This window comes from Porites lutea, chromosome 6, assembly GCF_958299795.1.
Source record: "Porites lutea chromosome 6, jaPorLute2.1, whole genome shotgun sequence".
Lineage (NCBI taxonomy): Eukaryota > Metazoa > Cnidaria > Anthozoa > Scleractinia > Poritidae > Porites > Porites lutea.
This window is the reverse complement of record NC_133206.1, coordinates 35,707,154-35,728,821: the sequence shown is the minus strand read 5'-3', so window position 1 is coordinate 35,728,821 and position 21,668 is coordinate 35,707,154. Positions and strand designations below refer to the sequence as shown.

Here is a 21,668-nt window from a genome sequence, read left to right as displayed (position 1 = left end):
AAGTTTGTTACCAGACAAGAGACAAAATAAATTTTTTTTTATTTTTATCTATTTATTTATTGTATTTTATTTTATTAGCCACACAATAGTTACAAAAAATAAAGGAAAAGAGCGAAAAAAAGAAGTGACGAGGAGACCTAACAGAAACTATAGGAGCTTATGAGAGGTTAGGCCTCTTCGAACTACGGGTTAGAGCTGTTTAACATCAATTGAAGAAAAGATTTATGAACTGTTTTCATATTTACTCAATAACTTAATCTTCAGTTTTTTCTTAAAAGAGGAAAGGGATTGAGAGTTGATGACCTCGTTGTCAAGTGAATTAAAAAACTTAGGCCCTTGAAAAACGGGCGAGAACTTCTTAGTGTTTGTACGACAATACGGTAGACGGTAGGCCTGGGAATTTCTTGTGTTGTAAGAGTGGAATTGATTGCCTCGGGAGAAATTGTGATTAAACCTTGGAGGTAAGAATGAATTTTTGCAAGAATACATAAATTGGCCCAGTTGAAGCAAATGGATATCATTAAATTTTAGCATACCGAGGTCCTTAAAAGTGGGGTCAAAATGAGCATTGGAATGTAATTTATTAATAATTCTAATAATGCGCTTTTGCAGGATAACAAGGCGGCGGAGAAATCAGTTGGAGGACTTGGGACAAACATATTTTGATGGAGAATGGCAGGGAGGCTGCTAATTACTTTCGACGTAAGAAGCTTCTAGAATTATCAAGGAACAAAACCCCTCTCTCCTGGTATTGAGTGTCGCATAAACCAGTCACATTGTTTATTGAAACATATATTTATATCTCAAAATACAAAGATCTTGAATTCTGATAAGGTACACTTTTTACTCTACACTTTGTATCATCAATCAGCCTAACCTTAAAAAAATGATAATTATATGATAATTCCGTTCGTATTTTTAAACCTATTTGATGCAAGTTACTTGTTCTGTTTCACGACGCGTTCAATACCACGTTGAAATATGTTTTGGAAATGGTCACAAAAATATTTCAGCATGGTGACCAAGCTTTTAAAACGGAATTTATTTAATCTAAAAAAGGTCCTAGTGGGTTTGCTCCAGAAAGCTGGTAGGGCACTTTACTGCTAAATAAGAGGTGACTCCCTGATGATAAAAATCAACAACAAAAAAGAATCAATAACTTTTGAAATTAACTCTTAAATATAACACAGACTTGTCTATGACATCTCCAAGAACCAGTCATTCGTCACCGTGTCATCTTTGGAAAAAAAAGTAATTTTCATGGTTTATTAACCGAACTGCACTCGTCTAACAGAGTGAAAATTTTTCAGCGGTCTTTGAACTTTTTTGCGCTTTTCTTCAAAGTCTTAGTTCAGTTCCTGACCCCAGCCACAGGGGTTAGCAGCTTCGAGCGTCTGTAATCTGTAGTTTACCTAATGTTATCCACTGTTCCTGGGGTAGCTTTGTTTGTTCCACAAACAGGGCTTGGATTTGAACTGAAAAAAAAATTTGCTGGGTTAATTCTTTAAAAAGCTTTGGAGATAAACTTGAACGTGCACTACAAGGCCACAAATTAATAAGAGTAGAGTGAGCGTCCGCTCTCTTCAGCTCCTACTCTGAGTTTGTCGAAATAGAATGATCAAAATGATTGATTATCCCGCCGGAAAACATTTGAAAGGACGCGTCGCCTTTTAAGTGGCGTCAACGTCTCTGTTTTGCATTACCTTCACTGTATCGCAAAAAGCGGTATCATCATTAAAAACGCCGTAACTATTGTCAAGGTTGTACCTAAAGTAACGCAGTAGTGAGTTTCGTTTTAAAATATCTTTCATCATATTCTTATTGGGGGCGTTTTGAACTTTTTGATCGGCAGTGTGAAGTGAGCCAGCCGTGAGTCAAACGCTTGTTTACCTGTTTAAGCCTGGGTTCTGATAGCTTGTAGGAAGATCAGTTTCCTCCGTTGTTACTTCATTTGAAGTTTGGTCTTTTGTGCGACTGTATGGCAGAAGTAACACAAACAAGAAGGAGAAAGGGCAGTATACAGATCATAGATAAACTGATGGATTATCAGTAACACCCCTAAATACCTTTGGGGTGAAAAGAGGAGGGGAGCAAGTGAGTGGGTGTGGTGGGCTAAAAATGTCAGTTATAGAGGGATTTTACTTGAACCGTAAAACAGATAGTAACAAATCTGAGTGCAAAATAGAAAGACAATGGGATTAGTGCGGCATGATAGTGAGGGTCAATAGTGTGTAGTATTCTTAGCTATTCTTCTACCTGTTTCACGGGTTAAGTAAAATCTTTCTATAAGATTAAGTGGGGCACGTAACAAATTACATGAAATTAATTGCATATAGATTGCTGGTACAAATACCCTTGTGGTTGTTGGTAACACATGGAAAATTTATTCCGTTCTTCATTTGGTTTACCTAGGATAAATAGAGGTGAAAACCTCAAAGCTAAAGTCGGTAACGTTTAATACCTATAATTTTAACCTAGAAAAAAAAAAGATACGAAAATGGCACAGATGGCCACTTCTTGCGCATAATTTATTTTTAAACAGCTCCTATCTTACTTCCCCGTTGCACTACGCGATGAAAACAATAAATGATCGCAGTCTAACGATTATGGATTTGCATACCTCCATGGCTTTAATTTGACTTGAATGTGTGGTGCTTGAGGGCTGAAGGAAAAGCATGCCAGTAGATCAAATACTCGGTTGCTTTAAGACCCTTGTTGAGGAAATACAATTTAGGGGACAACCTGTAAAACTAATTTTAAACAAATTCAAAATTCGTGATTGTGGCGAGAAGAAGATTAAGGTTACGTTCAAACGGCACGGGACGAAAAATTTGACCGGACACTTATTTTCGGAACGGAACAGTTATTTTCGCTTTGTTCACACGGAACTGACGAACCGGATTGAATTTCAACTTTTTTTTTAGTGCATTCTCGTTTCCAGAGCGTCCCCCTCTCGATCCCCGACGCTGACCGAAAGAATCGAAGCTCTGGGAACGAGAACGGTTTTAGTGGTGTTAGTCCGCGTTGCTTTGTCCAGCGGAACGGGCAGGTAACGCGGACTCGGGGAACGAGATTGTGGTGTTACCATCTGCCCATTCACAGAGCGTTACTTCAGCAACTCCAAAATGGCACATCCCAGCTGAAGTACCACTCATCCGTGCAACTACTCCTTCGTAGTGCAAAAATTTAGACGGTCATGCTGTTAACATTGTGCCGGTCAAAACTTTTAAATTCAAACTTTTGAACGGCTTGGCGTCTAAGTTTACGCACGGTTAACGCGGTACCGTGAAAGGAAGACCTAAACGCACGAACTTTTAACCGGACGAAAATTCACTGCAGTGTGAACGTACCCTAGGACCAGTTGGTATTTAGTATCATGGGAATTTTGTTTTATTCAGGAAGTACGCATGTGTAAAAACACAGGTCAGGTTCAGAAGAAAAAAATGATGGAAAAAAAGGGGAAGGGGACAAACAAAGGGTGTAGATATTTAAAACTCACTAGCGTTTGCAATAAAACATTATGCTCTCTTGGTTGTACATGGTAAAGAAAAAACAAAAACTCAAAATTAGCTTCGTCTCTGTAATCGGTTTCAAATAATGCATGACGGATTAGTGAGCTTAATTCAGTGATACATGGTTGAGTTCATTAATTTTTTATCCACACCGAGATTTTCGCAGCTCTGCTATCGTTATAACCGACCTGTAAACATAGCGGACAAATATTTAATAGCGGGAAAAAGACGTACGGTGCAGTTTCCAATTGAAAAACTTGCAACATTTCTTGCCGTGATAAATTTTGATCGACATCCGCATCATTAAATGTTTAAATTCTTCGTTTTCTTTTCCTCTACCCTCAAAAACGTGGCGAAACTGTTGCCAGTTGAAATGTTATAAGTCAGTATTCTTCTAAATAAATAGATTGGCTTACCTTTTTTCTCTTCCACTACAGCATATCCACATCAGTGCAATAATCATAAATGCAACTAAAACACCACCGAATGTTACTAAAAATATTCCAAAGGATGTTAAATGTGTTATAGTTTGTGGCACATTTTTAGGTTGAGTACTGATACTAACAATTGAAGGCAGTATTGAAGTGTCTGTAGATACTGTTAAAGGTGTGTATGACGAACTTTTGGCTACAGCAATACTTGTTCCATTCGGCAAAATGGCGGAGCTCATGTTACTGGTTAGAGTAGAAGAACTGTTCGAGGAAGACCATGGAAAACTTGAAGAAAAGCTGTTATTTCCAATGGAAAATGTTAATGAAGAGCTTGTTGTGAGTTGCCCTACGGTAAAGTTGAAAACAGGTTAGACTATGGGTCGTGAAAACACGAATATTTAAATGGAATTGGCTCCTGCAACAGTGGGTTTTTTTTGTCTACAAAACAAATATTGACATACAGTGCATCCCTTGGGTACCAATAGCAACTAGTCAGGTTATATCAGGGGGTAAACTACACTCCACGTGCATCAACGTTTTGGTACATTTTCTTCAAAGAGTTTTTTGTTCTCTACTTTTTAATTCTCTTTGGGACTTGCTGTCCTTAAAGGGGCTTGTCATTTATATCAGTCAGTGTCTGCTCAGTATTTAATTTTTGCTTGGAATTTAGCTGCTGTCCGTATTATCGGGGCGTCCGTTATAGCGAGGTGTCCGCAAGGCGAGAATTGACTGTATTCTCAGTCATCTTTTCTCCTACTTGCAACTCTAAAACAGAAAAATCTAATGAATCTAATGAATCTAATGAAAGCAAAACAAATCGTGATCGTTTCTTGGACATTTGACAACATTGGATTTTAAATTGAGAACGCCTTTTGGCCCAATTTGTTCCGAAGTTGCAACACATTTCCATCCTGACCATCGAGAGCCAAAGGGACTCCATACACTTATATAGTTGAGGCAGAAGAGAGTAGTAGCAGAGCAATTCTAAATAAAACGGAATCGCCATTTTCAGGGTTTTCCTTGATTCCAATTTTTTTAGGATTTGAAAGTAACACCAAAAAAGTGACATAGCGGTATAAATTGAATTTAGGAGGAATTTGTCCTTCACTAAATGTAATGAGCGAGTCGGAGTCAGTAAGCTTTAATTATCTCTGTTATATTTTCTCGTCGATGTTTTCTCTACCGTTGCTGCCGACTTTGCAAAAGCTCGCTTTAATAGATACAGTGTTGTGAATATTTGCGTTTTTCACCGCATTAGTGAGAAGCAAAGCCTAGTGCAGAGACGAAAAGCAAACGAATACCCTATTTTAGATCGGACGGAATCCAATATAACACAGCGTAATCCCTCGTCCCGCCGGCCAAAAAAGTAACAAAAATAAAACGTTGCTCGCGACGCGTACGACTCCGTACATGCTCAAAACCCTGCCCGAAAGAAATGTCTCCACGGCTCGCAGAGTAATTTCATGCGGGCAATCGTTTATATTGTAAGTAGTAAACAATAAATTTCATGGTAATAAAAGCAAACAAAGCAAAGTGAAAGGAACATTAATGTAATAAGAAAAGTTACTGGAGTCTTACAACACTTATCGATATTGGCAATTCAGTAAGATAAATTAAGTTAAATGTAATAAACATGCCATGGCCTAGTCAGTGATAGACAAGACTTTCGCATGGGACTTAGCTGGACTGACAATCTCATGAGTTTTCTGTTTAAACTTCCTGTCAGAAGCCTCATATCTGAGTTGCTAAATGGTTGGGTAAGAGACAAAAATGTGGTTTTCAAACCAATACGAAAATTTATGTAAAAGTCATGTTTTAACTTTTTAAAATATGTTTTCTTTCCGGTGAAGCCTATTCTTTCAAACGGTTAGATTTAGACAAAAAGGATGACATACAAACGTTTATACTGGAATGATATTTGGACATAAATATTCCTAAATCTTGTACTCAACCGCGCCTGACTATTGAAACAAAATGTCAGTAGAGAGATCCGACTAAAAACTTGTCACACAAAAGTTTTATGACTCAAGAACGCATCGTACAACTGAAAAGTTAAATCCTCCTGAATGAGAATGCATTAGAAACGTAATATTAAAAATAACCGTTTTTACCGTCACATCTAGAGAATATTCCGTTCGACAACATCAGCAAAAGCAGTAGAAGAGCCATGGCCTTTTTCTCGTTGAATTGTTCAGTTTGAACAGAGATTCTTCTTCAGTATAATCTTGTCGCAATTAAAGTTCGACTAAGGTTGATGTATGAAGCTTCCTTCGTATCAATTAGATCATGTTGGAGAGTACCCTCACAAGATGCGCTTGTCAGTTTTTTTAGAGAAAGGTAAACAGAACAAAAATTAAAGAATCCTTATGCCAACAACATGACATCTTGAAATGTCATTAAACATGTGTATCCAGTACAAGTAATATCATTAACATTAAAATACATGTGAGTAGAGGGCTTTTCGATCTCTCCTCTGAATTGGCGCCGTTCATTTGTAACGACTATTTATGTAGTTTTGTCGGCCTTAATAAGGACTCGAAACATCATTATTTCAAAATAATTCCAGATTTATTATATTCCAAGCATTTTTTCAGGCCACTTCCTATAGCCCCAGTACTATTAAACTCCCCCAAAAACTTATCTTGGCAGCAACATCTTTAAGTTCAATGTGTCAGAACTGTGCCACGTTTTCTTAAGAAAGAATAACCTGCCATTCAAAGTGACCCAAAAAAAAATGCCAAACACTCAAGTCATATCTAAACTCGGGATTTATCAGAAGAAAATATCTCTAAAGGATTAAGCCACAAAGTGGCTAGTCATCAAATTTCGTTAAACCACTAGACTGAAACTGAGGATTTTTCATATCACACCTTCTCAACCAACTTATCAAGATTCGCGCATATTTGTGATACGTGGATCAACATTAGGGAGGACGTAGCGTGACAAGTGGTTCAACAAATCATCGACAAATATTATAGCCTGTTAGGTTTTAAAAACTATATACTGAATTTTTTTTAGGCAAAATGAAATGAATAACGGTCATGCAAAATGGTCTCTTGCCTTAAAAGGAAGCAAAGGGTTTGAAGACCGCAGCGGCACCGCCCCCCCCCCCCCCCCGCTCCCCCACCTCCCCTTTCCTACTCCCAGCAGCTCCCGCCTTACAGAGTTTTTTTTTTTTAATTATTTTGCTCCGTTCTCTTCTTTGCTCAGTCCCTGCTAGCCGATCCCCTGGAACAGTATAGAAAAATTCTTACCATGATTGCCTCTGTTCGTTTTACCATCGCGTTCTGACACGTTTTTGACATAGTATTCACAATTCCACAGACTTCTATCAGGACTGTTTCGTTCTTCTGCTAAATACGCGTCCCTTTTTCCATCTTCCCAGCAGGCTATATAAACAGGCCCCGCTTTAACTATTTCATACCAATCTCCTTCTCCTAGCGTACTGAACAGTTTGACAGTCCTTACTTATGAATTGCTTGCGCCAATGACAAAGCTAATCCTACAAAGAATTAATTTAGGTACATCGAGTAATCAGGAAATACATTATAACTAGTCTTTCATTAAACCAAAGTGTATTACTTCTTTTTTCAGACACACATCAATTTGTGACTCGCTTTGAGATATTCAAAAAGACTATTTTGCGAAGAAATCGGTTACGTTTTACACAGAAATCCAGGCTAAATTGCTTACCTTATTTGTTGTTCGATGATACTTCTCGAAACGGGTAGTTCTGGGTCAACAAAAAGGCTGAAACAATTACAAGAAATGCATTTATTTTTTGGTGTAAATTATAAAAGAAGGGTTTTGAGATACCATTCTCGTTTTTTGTTTGTTTGTTTCTAAAAGGAATTCAGCTTATACAAATAAATTTTTTCATGCGGTAATTCTAAATTGTGGCGCTTGTATCCTAGCCTATTGAAAACTGAACTTAATCCTCATAATCACATTGACAAAGCAAGCTAAAGTGATGCAAGAGCGCAAATCTTTACTTTTTCTCTATCGATGCTGAAAACACTAAAAAGTGCACCGCTCAAAAAAGCACCCGGATTACCAGAAAGCTGCATAGGGCATATCTACCTCGCATCTTAAAATATGTGGAATGATTATTTCATTGTAATCTTTGGAAGATCGAAGCACAGTGATGCAAACAAGTTTGTCATGTGAACCTATGGTTGAGTAGCGCCTGTTTCAAGCAAGTTACAGCATTAAACGATGAAGGTATAAGGTATTTCAAAAGGTGTTAATACCTCTTGGATCAGATAGGTGACCCCTAAATCATGTTGGGGGAAATAACACACGTTGATATACACTCTGAAGATGGAAATACTGTAACTATTACAAAACGGGGAAACTGAGTAGAGCTACGTCTCTCTGCGGACTGAATATATTCCTTATCCAGCTGGTATTGACAAAAGCATTTATACAGTCATATAAACTGGCGCAATAAAAGATAGGGCTCGCATAATATGTGTTGCTGGACAACGACAAGCCAAATCACGAGTTTTAAAAGTAAAGTGTTCATTTCAATGCATAAAAACAATAAAATGTAGAAAATTTCAACAGCGTCATCGAATGTCAGTTTTCTGACAAACATTTAGCTTCCATTCTGGTTGAATTAGCAACCTTTTCAGTCTTTTAATTGAAAGGCTTCTTTCCATTACAACCAATCAGATTTAATTAAAGTTTCCCAGAGCCGTGTACACAATTAAACTATTGATTCACCTGTCATTTAGGTTACCTCCGCTGTTTTTGATCAGATGAAGGATATGTTTACACGCTGCACTATAAAGGCTTTATATTCCTATTCATTTTGAGGTACATTTTCTTAAACAGCTGTGGCAGATTAATTTTATGAGCCGACAGCACATTTGGTTTACCTCGAGCAATCTTTTTTTCTCGCAGGTCACCGCAAGTTCCAATATTCCTTTTGGCGACTGATCTGGTCAGATTCTTGTCGTAGGTAAACACAAAGAAACAGATGTAACACGTAAGGTTTCTTCTCTTTTCTTCTCAGTTTGCTATCATTAGCCTTGATCATTACTTACAATCCGCCGACCTCTTTTGCTTCATTTAAAACTGCATAAAAATATGAGATTTAGTTCGATCCCATAAAAAAGCGGAGTTAATAAGTATTTACATGTGGTTGAGATGCCGACAGAAGAGGGATGATAGTTTATTGATATGAACAGAGAAAAAGGCAAAGTAGATTGTTTAGAGCTCGAGATTTCTTCCTTCGGTATCCAATATTTTTTATGCGAATTATTTTTTGTGATGAATCGTATTAAACTGCTAGGAAACTGAGACATGCCGCGCAAACTTGTCATGATACTGCGGAAAAGTAACAAAAATATCCGGGTACAATGAGGAACTAGGAACTGCTTCCGTTTTAGATGAACTTACTAATAATTACATTTTCCATTGTTTTCGTTTTGCTTTTCCCAGAATTGCATTAAGACGGAACTACTTATTCAATGACTTTACAGGGCCTATCTAAGGTCTTTAAGGATTGATGGAAACATTAAGAAAGACAAGAGAATTGTAATCCACGTCAATTTGGTTAATATATATTATATTCATCTATCTCCGGCGTAAGGACGGTAAGACTTAAGAAGTTCAAATGAGTGTATTTTTCCATGTGGAAATAAATTAAGGCAGACCGTCAGACAGATTTGCTCCATGAAATGTATAAGACTTCTGATAAGAAGGAACTATGTATTGACTGTATACAACCTTCTGCAGCTTTTCAATAATCTTTAATGATGCTGCTTCAATTTGGATTCTGTTGCAACTAGAAACAAAAATCTTGAATCAAGTTGCACATGTTTCAGTATTACTGTGTGATTTTATTAAAAGATTACATATTAAACTTTTTCTTTATTCTTTAGAGAAAGAACAAAAGTTCGCTGTTATTTTATTAATTTAAAGATAATCAAGCAGGTAGGAAAAAAACATGGGAAGTGATGGTAGTGAATATAGAAAATAGGATTACTGGCCTGAGCAAACATGACCAGCGGCTACAATGCGTCACCAGTAGTTGCGATTTGATTTTACCCAATTGATGTTTAAGTTCCGAAACTTGTTCGGCGGATTTGCATGACAAATTCATTGACTACTAAAGCAAGAATTAAGAAAAAAATACAGCTACTCATGACTTGCAGTACAGTGCACGTGGTAACAGGTTGCGACTAATTTAACCATGAGACATGTGATAATTGCAAGATAGAATCACTGATGAGGCCTGTGACAAATGCAGTGTCTGGATAATTTAACGGATCGTCAATAGCTTTGGTTACATCTACTAAAAAGCGTTTTTGAATTTAAGGATGTTTAAGGATAATAAGGCCTTTCAAAGGTCTAGTTGATGAGTGCCGGCATTACAGGTGGCATTCCTGTTTTTTTAAGGTAATATCTTGACCTTGGGCCAAACATACAAGGATATGGGGCCGCAACACTTCTGCTTTATTAGTTCTTGTTAGTTAGTGAACACTGTTGTCTTAAGTGACAAATTAAATTTGCACATTTGACGGGTAAAACAAACAAAATTGATCTTTGAAAGCATTTTGGAATTTCTCTTTTCTTCTAGACAAAGTCAAACTTAATCAACAGAAATTAGCACACGTGATGTAGAAGCTTCCACTTTTTCGCTTTCTTAAGTCACGACAAAAATCATTCAATTACCCTCAATTTGCTCGGTCAGCTCGTAACTCACAGCCTAAATCAGTTTGTTAGCCCTGAGTAATTGGATTACAATATTCTTCAAATATTGTTTTGTTACTTTTTTCAGATAAATTATGTTTTTAATGTTTGATAGTGACAGACAGCTAATAGACAAGAATCCTGCTAAAATCTAAATTTCCGTCATCACAGTCTTAAGGCTTGGTGTCAATAAAAAAGTGTTTAAAGATAGAAGTCTATGTAGCTGAGCAAGTTAATTGCCACAGTGTAGGTAGGTCTATAACTGTCTTCTTAATACGGACCTTAGTTCGGTCCAGGGTACATCAGAATTTGTATTCAGTTCGATCTTATACTAAGATGAAAACTGATCTGTCTAAATAACAGCTCTAAGGACGAGGAAACTGAAAAAAAATTGCCCAAAAATATTGAACCTTATATGGAAAAGTTTTAAATTCAACTGCAAATCGATACCTCAGAATGATTGCTGTTCAACACATTTTTCTTTCCTTCTTCATAGAAAATGAATTAGGCGTCAATAGCGTTACAGGCCAAGCTTTCCGAAGTGCTGTTTAAAGTGAACCGCTTTCCGCCAATGAATCTTTGAGTGGTATATTTTGGATTGTGGAATAGTTTCAAAAATTAAACATGTGAGGAATCATTGAAATAAGGTAAATTCAAGTTCTCTTTTAGACTCTTGCCTTAAATTCGAGACTGTTGAGAATTTAGAGCTTTAATTTAATCTAAGCCGGAGACTTCACTTGAATATCCTATTAGGCTACGGACAGACAGGCATCAGCTACGTTTGAATTTTTTAAATAAATTGTTTTATATTTTGGTCCCAGAGTTCTTGGAATCAATGATCAGAGCAGAGATAAAAACATTAGCGTTGTCGGTACAGCTCATTGTTGTCGACACAAGTTATGCAAAAACAAAAATGAAGAACTTTTGAGGCATTGAACCTTGCTTATGTATCAGTCTTGGTTTTCTTATTCTCGCTATCGACCTGACTTAGATACTCTGTTCTTTTCTTGCCGTAGGCAGTTCCGTAGCCATGTTGTCGTTGACGTACGTTGGTTTTACAATACTCTTTGCTGTAATGGTCATATGTAACCTGGTTGGTAACACTTTAGTCATCCTTGTGGTTACACTCAACAGATCCATGAAGACACCCACTAACTATCTGCTTGTAAATCTTGCTAGTGCGGATATGGTGGTCGCAGTATTCATCGGTTTACAATTTATAGCAACTCCAACCTTCACCCACCCCCAGGGGACTTTAGGGTCAGTGCTATGTAAAATGCTTACAGGTGGCACTCCTGGTTGGGTAGGTGCAGTCGCCTCTGTGTTTTCCCTTGTTGCAATAGCGATAGAGCGCTACTGGGCCGTCTTACATCCCCACAGCCAGAGGATCAAACTTACAAAGACAAAGATTGTTATACTTGCCCTCCTCTCATGGATCGTCTCTATCATATGGGCCATTCCAGGATTCTGGGCAACTACGTACATCAAAGAAATAAAGGGATGTGCACATAGCTTTTCCAAACCAATTTACGCCAAGCTATACACTGTTGGGTGGTCTGTGGTGGCAGGTGTCATCCCTATTACTATCATGAGTGGCCTGTACTCTAAAGTAGTCTACCGCCTTTGGTTTGTAAACAGCGCTAACGCAGAATCAAGTCAACGAGCCTTACTTCGTTACCGCAAGCGCGTTACTAAGATGGTGATTTTTGTGACAGTCGTGTATGTGATGTGTTGGGTTCCTGAGCTGTTGATCTATTTCCTAGGTTTCACTGGTGCAATTTCATTACAGGCTATTCATCACGCTATTGCTTCAGCATTGGTGGTGTTTAATTCAAGTATCAATCCCGCGGTGTACAGTCTACAGAGCAGCAAATTTCGCAACCATATTAGGGACTTGATTTGCTGTAAAAAGAACATAGTCATTCCCTTAAACAACAGCGACTTAACCCACGGAGCCGGGCGATCAGATGATGAAGTAGAGAACGGGCAAGAGATGTTGCCATCTGCATCAGCTGCCAATCATTACCACGAGTGATTCTGAAGCAATCAACAGCCAACATTCCATAATGCATTCATATAAGTATAATAAAATATACGCTCGTTGTTCTTTTAGAGTTGAAGACTCGGTATTCACAAGAATAACTTCCTCGACGTTGAAAAAAAACATATTATTAATGAGGCGGTTAAAAAACCGTGGTATATGTAATAAAAAGTATATCAGTATGAGATAAATGCGCTTGGAAAAAAGCTTAAGAGATGGTTTATACTTCTCTATGCGGCACTTGCAGGCTTATAGGTCTAAAAACGCCGTGTAGAAGGGATTTTTTATCGTCTTGATAAAGTTATAAATTTTGTGTGTCCAGGACTAAATTGGGAGACGTACCTTCAACTATATATCCAGGATAGCAGATGTAAGGGGGATTAAAATAGCTAAGTGCTTGAGCTGCCTTAACGTTGCTTGTGTTAAGATATTCACTGGAAAACTCTTTTACCATAAAGCAAGGGTTCCCACCTTTAATACTTCCTCAACATCCAACGTTTTACTACTGTATCAATAAAAACTCTGATTAGTGGGAGATCCAGGGATGCCTTTTATGTACGAGGAAGCAAACATGTTCGCCGGCTACCGGCGTACCAGTAGGCATCCGAACCATGTATCTAAAAGGCGGCACTATCTTACGCCGGTCGCGTTCACCTTTTAAGTTGTTCCTGGTTTAACTGTTTTAAGGTAACTGATTTGGATAGATGAACTTTTACTACATCGTTACAGTAAAACTGCTCAGTAGCATAGATGTTGATCATTCTGGATCCTACAGACTTAGTTAGCTATAGATGTCCAGGCTCCAAATAGGGAGCTTAAGCAACGACGACGGCGACGGCAACGAGGACAGCAAAAAAGCAATAGGGTTCAGAGACTGCTGGCAAAACAAAGACTCTGCGCATGCGTCCTACTCAGTGCGCGGGTTTTGTACATTTCTTCGCCGTCGTTGCACGTCTACGATGTGAAACCTCCCGAATTTCACGTTTTATGGAGGAGAGAAACACTGAGACAACGATTTTCTTTTTCTTTTGTGAAGTTAGATAAAGTTATTTAAAATTTAACTCCTGAAACAATCGCCGACCTATGACTTGCTAGAAGAGTTGGAATAAGAGCGACGAAACTTGAAAAAGCTCAAATCCTATTTTCTGGGTGAGGTTTTTGCTGCCGTTGCCGGCGTCGTTCTCTAATGGTTCACCTGCCCCTGATTCCTAAAAATCCTCGCTGGCATATTTTGTGACATTTTTATCCTTCCTGAACTTGTTGAAAGTAAATATAGGAAATGGAAAAAAAACTTGGCTCATTGTGACGAAAAGAGATATAGTAAACTTACTAGTGCTATATCTTGTGTTTTTGTGTCTTTTTGGAACGATTCAGGTTTGTTTTGGGATCCCGTCTCGTTATCCTTCGGTGGTTCATTAAAGGAACTAATGAAAGTTGTGACAGTTTGCTATATAAAACCTAAACTGTTTGTAATTATCCTTTTTCTTTACATACATACATACATACGTTTATTCAAAGCATTTAAAAACAAAGATAAATATAAACAAAGAATACTTTGAAAAAGGAGTATAAGCGGTTGGCCCTATGTAAAAAACTCCCAAAAGAAATCTTAACAATATTTTAATATTAAAATGTAATGTTAAAAATGTACGTCCAAAAAGGTAGCTAAAAAATGAAGCCAATAAGAAATAAAAAGAAAATACTACGAAATATCTGTGGCCATCGAAGTTTAATACGAAGTACAGGTGGAAATAACACGCAAACTGCGGTGATATAATAGAAGTAACAACAAAATACGTAACGAATAAATTAAAAAAAAAAAATGATGCAAAAGGAACTAAATAGTGACACATGGCGAGAAAATCTGCTGCATGGAAATTAGACATGTAAACTAAAAAACTAATAAAGATAGACCTTTCGCTACTAACATTTTCATTAAGGGTTATAGCTTTTAAATCCCTAATTAGCAATGACTCTTTAACTTTACAATGAATATCTGACCATTCTCCTGCCAATATGTCAAAGTTGTCCCATTATAGGTTATGGCCAGTGGGCGTGACTTGGTCTGCAGTATCATGTGGATAGCTACTCGTATTAAAAAATCGCTTTGAAATCTTGGGTTTTTCTATCATGAAATCCCAACAATTGACCTTATACCGCTTATAAACAGAACGATTGACGCTTTGGAAAATAACCCAAGTAAAATCAATGAATACATAAAATTTATTAATGCAAGTGTTTTGTTGCTCGGTAATTCTTTTGCTCTGTAACCATAAAAAAGGTAGAATTAAGAAAATTTCTTTTTTTGGGGGGACTGTGGTGGTAGGGTGCTTAGGTCCGTTTTGTTGGCTGCGGTTTAGGACATCATTAATGCTGTAAATGACAACGCTACTGTGGTAACCGTTTTGTAACAACATGTTTTTTCTGAGTTCATCCAAAAAGAAAGGCAACAAAGAGCTCACCCCAACAACACAAAGTATGATTGGACGTTTGATAAGAATATGTAGGAAAGGGATTGTATTTTTCTTCACGGTTGGTCACCCCTCCAGTTCTTATCCCCGACCGACAGGGCTTAACTTGAGTGCCGTTACCAAACCGAGTTTCACGAGGGTTATTGCGAGATACGTATTTCTAGTATATTTTGTGACAATATCAAGGCAATGTCCCGGGGGGGAGGTACTCCGTTATATTTGCCTTATAGGTATATGCCGCCCCAAAGGGTAGGGGTATTGGCCGTTTTGGTCTGAAAACGGGTACACACTTTGCCTATATTGGTCTGAATTCAGGCGTGGTTTTAAGGGAAATGCAGGAGCATATTTGTCCTTTTAATTCCAAATGAATAAGAAAGAAGAGTCATATGCGAATTCATGGAGGATTTTAAGAAATCTTTTTTCTTGGCGTTCTAATGATCTCTTCTAATCTACGTAATGGTGACATAATTTCTGCATACGCCAGGTCTGAAAACAGTGTTGAAAATGTCAATTTTTGGCACACCCCCACCACGAATTTCCGGAAATACCCTCCCCCATCGGGGGGAGTAGTGTAAGCTAATATAGAAACTGATTTGCTACCCCCCTGAGCGTTATGCGAAAGGCTTGGGAGTCCTGTGTAGCATATTGCCATTTTAAGAAAAAATTATGAAGTAGAAACTTTAAATCCGATGAATCGACTTAAAAGGAAGCTTTAACATGTCACTTAAACTACGCTGTTCACTTTTTCTCGGCAAAAGATTAAACCATGGATAATAGAAAGACTGTTCTTTCCAGTCGTCTTTCCATCATTTTATCCAAACCACTCCATCTCCACAAGTTTTGACCGAGTACAGCTTGGGTACTAGGAGGAGAAAACCAAGATGGCGCCTTAAGATGAAGCAGGTATTCTGCAAGAACGCGGCTTGATCTTTCAATGCGGTGGCCTATCAACTTACGGATCATTTAACTTGGATAAAACGAGGAACTTTATGTGGAACAAGATATATCAAGTCTGTGTACAAACCCTGGCTTCAAGTTTCAAACCACTGAAATTGCACTGAATGGAGAATTTTGATCACAGTACAGGTAATTTGAAGTTTACGTTGCATTTTTAAAGCAGCTAAATAAACTATAGTAGAAGCTTAGATACAATCTTCAATTAACTAGGTCCTATGAGGGTCGCTTGTAACAGGAGGGGTGGGCGGTTGGGCTGGGGTAGTGACCAGAATCTAATTTCTCCTCTTCACGGTCGCATTGTGTAATTTAGTCAATTTCCACAATATAGATCCTTTCATGTATTTCTCAACTTATGACATAGAACAGTCCACTGGAACATATGAGGATATGCATCTGCAAGTTGCAAAACAGACTTTTGTATGTTTGGGGGCAAGTCTGTGCTAGCCTGCGTTGCAGCCGGCCCATGCACTTGTCTAAACCATTTGTATAGTCCGTCTGCGAATTTGTGCACAAAAACTTGTTCTGATATCCTGCAGAGTCACAAGGATATATGTGAGCATTTCTGATAGGAGGGTTTCTTACAGGTTTCTTATGCGCCTCAGGATTGGCCTAATTCTTATGTGTGTCTGATGGTTGGGTGCAGTGACGTGTTAAAATTCACAGAAGGTAGTTGGCAAGGATCATTAACAGTAAACAATGAAATAGCAGTTTGAACTTCAAAGCCTTCTTATGAACAAAAAATGCTTTGAGAGAATTCCTTCAAGGCCAGAATTTCCTTGTAAATTTGCCAACCGGTTTTCCAGCATCTCCTAGTCACTGCAGATGCACTGCTGCATATTCTGCAATCTAGCCGACAGTTCTACAATACTTGTCACAAATCGTTGAAACAGGAGCCATTTGTCTTAAATTTTCTCCAGTTTCTTACATTCACTCCCAACACCTTCGTTCTCACTCAAATTTGCCCCTCTCCTTCCCCAATGTTGAGCCAAGCGTATTTTGGAGCACTGAGACGACAGTAATACCCAAATCAACACTGGGGAAGGGGAGGGTGTGGACGGGTAAAGAAACGTATGGAGGGTAACTATTTCCACCTTTAGTGTTAACAATGTCACAAGTATTCTTTTCTTTACTGTTCTAGATGTTAAGTTGGACTAATAATTATATAGCTGGTATGCATACTTTTGATTATGAACAATTTCAACATACATTTCTCCAACACACTTCAGTGAAAAAACTGTGCCTAAAAGTACATCGGAATTGGACAAGGGGTGCATATTTCAAGACTGAAGGGAAAGAAAAATTACTCAAACATATGGCAATGGAGACGGTGTTTGGTGATTTTTACATAGCAGAAACAATTTTTTGGAGCCATTTTATCACTTGAAACTAATTTGATATTTATGGTGACATGCTTTTTCTGCGAGCTTTTGGGAGAGAATGGTAGAGAATATCGCTAATATTATTAGTCCTTATCTCAAATAACTACACAGAGGTGTCAAATGAAAATGGAACCCTTTCCTTCTTTTTCTATGATCTTAAAGGTTCTATGTACAAAAATGAGCTAACTATGTAGCGAAATACATTATTAAATGAGATCATTCGTTTTTACAAGCTATCGATCTTTTAAGTGCAAAATCTGAACAATTCGCCACTGTGTCCTACCGTAAGGTAATTATAGTACCATAGACTTTAAGAACTATTGGTGTACCATGGTGAACCGCTTCAAATAGCATTATTGAATATGTTCATGAAGAAAATTTTCCCTTATCTGTATGATCTATGATCTTCTCTATCATTCCAAACACTCGTAGATGCAGTAGCTTTTGTTTTTAAGGGCTAAAAAGGCAAAGAATTTCCTGAACACCATGGTGAATCGTGTTACACCAAGGCCGCAGCAAATAATGTCAACAACCTCAGCAATGTTTACATAAGATCCTACTAATTTAATTAGTCCTCTTGCGGGAAAATAAGACAACTAAGACATTTCCTACAAGCAGAAACAGATTTTAGCCGTTCCTTGGATATTTGATTGAAGAGACTGAATACCTGCCACCCAACTTTCATCTTCAAATTCTCCCTCTCACCGACAACTCCTTCTCGCACAAAACCAAGTTCATCTTTACTTGTACAAAATATCGGCGTATATCTCCTTAGTCAGTGTAAAATATCATGTCGGCTGTGTTTTTTCACTTTCCCAGTCAAGAAGCATTTAGAACTCATGCCATGGAATGATCTGTGCAGACAACCAAAAATGGTTTTAAAACACTACTTCAGACTGTCTGAATTGTGCACTCTATATATTACATATGTAATTTAAATGCCTTACTTCCATCTGTCATTCTGTCATGCATGAAAAATAATTCAACATACTGTTTTTCTTTTTAATTTTACTTTATGTACACACACAAAAAAAAGACACGTATCTTCCATCAACAGTCCCAAAAAATTCACCTTGATCTGAACCTGTCATTATTTCGTCTCTTCCAACTAAATACAATGCTCGTCACAAATCGTTGAAACAGGAGCTATTTGTCTTGAATTTTCTCCAAATTTCACTCCTGACACCTTCGTTCTCTCACAAATGTGCCCCTCTCCTTCCCCAGTGTTGAGCCACGCATATTTTGGAGCACTGAGATGACTGTAATACCCAAATCAACATTGGGGAAGGGGAAAATCACACAAGTGTTTCAAGATTTGTGACAAGTATTGTAGCTTCAAAACAAATCAGGCAATTATGACATTCACAGCCAAAAAAAAAAACCATACACATGTAGCTATTCAGGTCCAGGCCTTTCAAAGAAAGTCAAAGAAGCTAAGGTTATTTAGGCACAATAAAAAAGCTTAAGGCTTATTAATAAGGAGAGGTAAAATAAAATCATTTAATGGTAAACTGCATCTGCGATCAAATCCTGTCAGAAAACATTTGCCGAAACATAAACCACAGGAACTAGTAATTGCTCAATATGCATGGAACAGACCAGCTTCATAACCTCTAAATGTGATACTCAAAGTGGCAAAACAGTCAGTCAAATTGTAGAACACCCCATGCACTGCATGAACTATGCAAAAATAGAGCAAAAAAACCCTCTGTTGTTCAAGCTGACTCTAAGGTCATGTTTCACACCATCATGAGCTCAATGCCTGTCAACACTTAATTCAAGTTGGACTAATCACAAACTGCATAAGAAACTAGCCAATCAAAAACACTGACATATGTCCTTGCGACTCTGTGGGATTCGAACACGATATTGTACACTAATTTGCAGACGATCTATACAGAAGGTTTAGAGCATGCGACATAGGCAAGTCTGTGCTCCGCATCATGATAATACAACCAGGCATAGTTAATCAATAAACTGGAATCGATAACAATTGTTTGTAATCAATATCAATCAAAGACTGATGTTGATTTCTGATTTCTAATTACCAATAGAAATTGATAAAGGCAAAAAAAGTTGTGACTTTGATTAATATTGACTTCTGATAGAAATCGAAAATGATTGATTTATTGATTGTTTTCAATTACTATTGATTATTATCGGAAAAGGCTCAAGTCATTTGGTAGAAGTTCAGTTCTGTTCTTAACAACAGGCTTCCCAAAAATACACAAATAACAACTACCTCTTCGCACGTATTAAAACAAACAATAGCATTCAGAAATACTGGAGACATAATCATTTAAAACATCTCACAATTAATCAACAGTTATAATAAAAGCGAACAGAAATCAATTCCCTTCTAATGCTACGCAACCGAAAAGAATTTACAACAATCTGGAGGACTTCAATGTTCTTATAGTTACATGTACGGCATTGAACTGAATTTCCAATCTGAGCGAGATTGCAAGGAAAGAAATATGAGATGCAGCCGATGGTGGTGGATTGAATGGACATGTAAAATTCAGTGCAGAGGGGGCTGGCAACAGCCTTTGATCTTGTAATAATATAATAATAATTAAAAATTTATAACGCGCCTTTTCCATGCAAATATGATCAGAAGCGCGTGACAACACGTAAATGTTAAAAGAAAATAAATGCTAAAATGAGCAAAATAATTAAGGCTAAGAATAAACAATGCTAAAAATTAAATAAAGATAAAAAACACTAAATATATTACATAGTAGGTCAAAAAAAATTACATATCAAAAGCTAGTCTAAAAAGATTTAAGTAAAGATTTATAACGTTCAAAATTGTCCTCAAGATGGATGTGAAGGGGCAGATTGTTCCATAAATTAGGGGCAGCAGATGAAAAAGCACAATCCCCTAAAGTCTTTTTCAGTTTTAAACTGGGATACTTTAAGATAAGACCGCTAACTGAACGGAGATCATAGCGCGGCTGTTCTTTAATAGCAATCAAATCGATCAAGTATCCAGGCGCATGACCGTAGATAGCTTTAAAAGTAAAAAGAAGTATTTTAAAATCAGTACGAAATTTGACAGGAAGCCAATGTAACAAACATAGTACTGGTGTTATGTGACTGTAGCGAGGGGCATTAGATACAAGCTGAGCAGCTGCATTCTGCAAGCGTTGCAGTTTAAGTAGATGAACAGAGGGTAAACCAAGGAGAAGGCTGTTGCAGTAATCTGTACGACCATCTGTATGATAAAAGCATGGACCAAAGTTCGTGCAGACTCCTGCGACAGATATTTTCGGATACGCCAAATATTGTATAAATGGGAAAACCCAGATTTACAAGTTTTGTGGATCTGTTCCTGGAGATTCAAGTTAGAATCGAACCATGTCCCTAAATTTCTTGCCACAGTGACAGGAGCAACGTCAATGCTTCCCACGGTAAGGCAATCAATATTTACTTTGAAAAGTTGTTGTTTTGTACCAATCAACTTAAACTCAGTTTTGTCATCATTAAGTTTGAGCTTATCCGTAAGCATCCACGTACGAATGTCCAATATACAGCGTTCCATGGCAATGACTGCATCAGTCTGATTAGTAGCCGTGTCAGGACTAAAGGACAGGTAAAGCTGAGTGTCATCAGCATAGGCATGTGCTTCAGGTAGATGGTATTTGATGACTTCAAACAGTTTGCTGGAATAAATGGTAAACAACAATGGCCCCAGACATGGTCCTTGTGGAACGCTATAAGGAAGCTTAAAACTGTCAGATGTAAAGTCATTTAGCGAGACTCGTTGCGACCTGTTGTTAAGATGAGACGTAAACCAATTAAGGGTGGTGCCATTAATGCCGATACTTGACTTAAGAAGAGCAAGCAGGATATTGTGGTCAACAGTGTCAAACACTGCTCTCAAATCCAGGAGAACTAGAAGAGTTACATGCTTGCAATTCATATTCATGAGAATGTCATTTTGTACCTTCAGTAGCGCTGTTTCTGTGCTGTGACCCTTTTGGTAAGCGGATTGTGAGGTTGGATAAAGGGCAAATCGACTCATATGCATGTGAATTTGGTCAAAAACAGCGCGCTCTGTCAATTTTGATATAAAGTCCAAGTTACTGACAGGGCAAAGGTTATTCAACAGCGTCGGGTCTAAGCCAGGTTTCTTAAGGATCGGAGTAACCAGAGCTTCTTTCCATTCCTCAGAG

At 37.8% G+C, this 21,668-nt stretch overlaps 2 protein-coding genes and 1 long non-coding RNA gene across 4 annotated transcripts in view; 2 read left to right on the top strand and 1 right to left on the bottom strand.

The window, feature by feature from the left end:
• Nucleotides 1-233: 233 nt before the first annotated feature.
• LOC140941658 (uncharacterized) lies at nucleotides 234-6,302 on the bottom strand. Its single transcript, XM_073390675.1, has 6 exons — nucleotides 6,055-6,302; nucleotides 3,929-4,289; nucleotides 2,621-2,662; nucleotides 1,891-1,974; nucleotides 1,413-1,475; nucleotides 234-1,122 (listed from the first exon to the last, which is right to left on the bottom strand). The coding sequence occupies exons 1-6, from the start codon at nucleotides 6,110-6,112 to the stop codon at nucleotides 1,104-1,106; spliced, it is 627 nt and encodes a 208-aa protein (XP_073246776.1). The 5' UTR covers nucleotides 6,113-6,302; the 3' UTR covers nucleotides 234-1,103.
• A 2,668-nt stretch (nucleotides 6,303-8,970) lies between these two features.
• Nucleotides 8,971-13,056, top strand: LOC140940999 (allatostatin-A receptor-like). 2 transcript variants are annotated; one of them, XM_073389951.1, is made up of 3 exons: nucleotides 8,971-9,543; nucleotides 11,139-11,289; nucleotides 11,659-13,056. In XM_073389951.1, the coding sequence occupies exon 3, from the start codon at nucleotides 11,673-11,675 to the stop codon at nucleotides 12,675-12,677; it is 1,005 nt and encodes a 334-aa protein (XP_073246052.1). In that variant the 5' UTR covers nucleotides 8,971-9,543; nucleotides 11,139-11,289; nucleotides 11,659-11,672; the 3' UTR covers nucleotides 12,678-13,056. The 2 variants fall into 2 exon arrangements, with proteins under 2 accessions (XP_073246052.1, XP_073246053.1); XM_073389952.1 differs by lacking the exon at nucleotides 8,971-9,543 and adding an exon at nucleotides 10,153-10,348.
• A 3,001-nt stretch (nucleotides 13,057-16,057) lies between these two features.
• LOC140940253 (uncharacterized) overlaps nucleotides 16,058-21,668 on the top strand; it is a 29,754-nt gene continuing 24,143 nt past the window's right edge. The window contains exon 1 of the long non-coding RNA XR_012166333.1: nucleotides 16,058-16,240. This is a non-coding gene — a long non-coding RNA (uncharacterized lncRNA). The remainder of the gene's footprint in view (nucleotides 16,241-21,668) is intronic.

Bases quoted from the DNA above. Each gene is read 5' to 3' on its own strand.
- LOC140941658 (XM_073390675.1), bottom strand. From the start codon at position 6,112: ATGGCTCTTCTACTGCTTTTGCTGATGTTGTCGAACGGAATATTCTCT. The intron at 4,290-6,054 runs GTAAAAACGGTT...ACTTTACCGTAG, and splicing joins AATATTCTCTAGATGTGACG to GGCAACTCACAACAAGCTCT. The intron at 1,975-2,620 runs GTATGCAAATCC...TCTGCCATACAG, and splicing joins GTCAAATTAAAGCCATGGAG to TCGCACAAAAGACCAAACTT.
- LOC140940999 (XM_073389951.1), top strand. From the start codon at position 11,673: ATGTTGTCGTTGACGTACGTTGGTTTTACAATACTCTTTGCTGTAATG.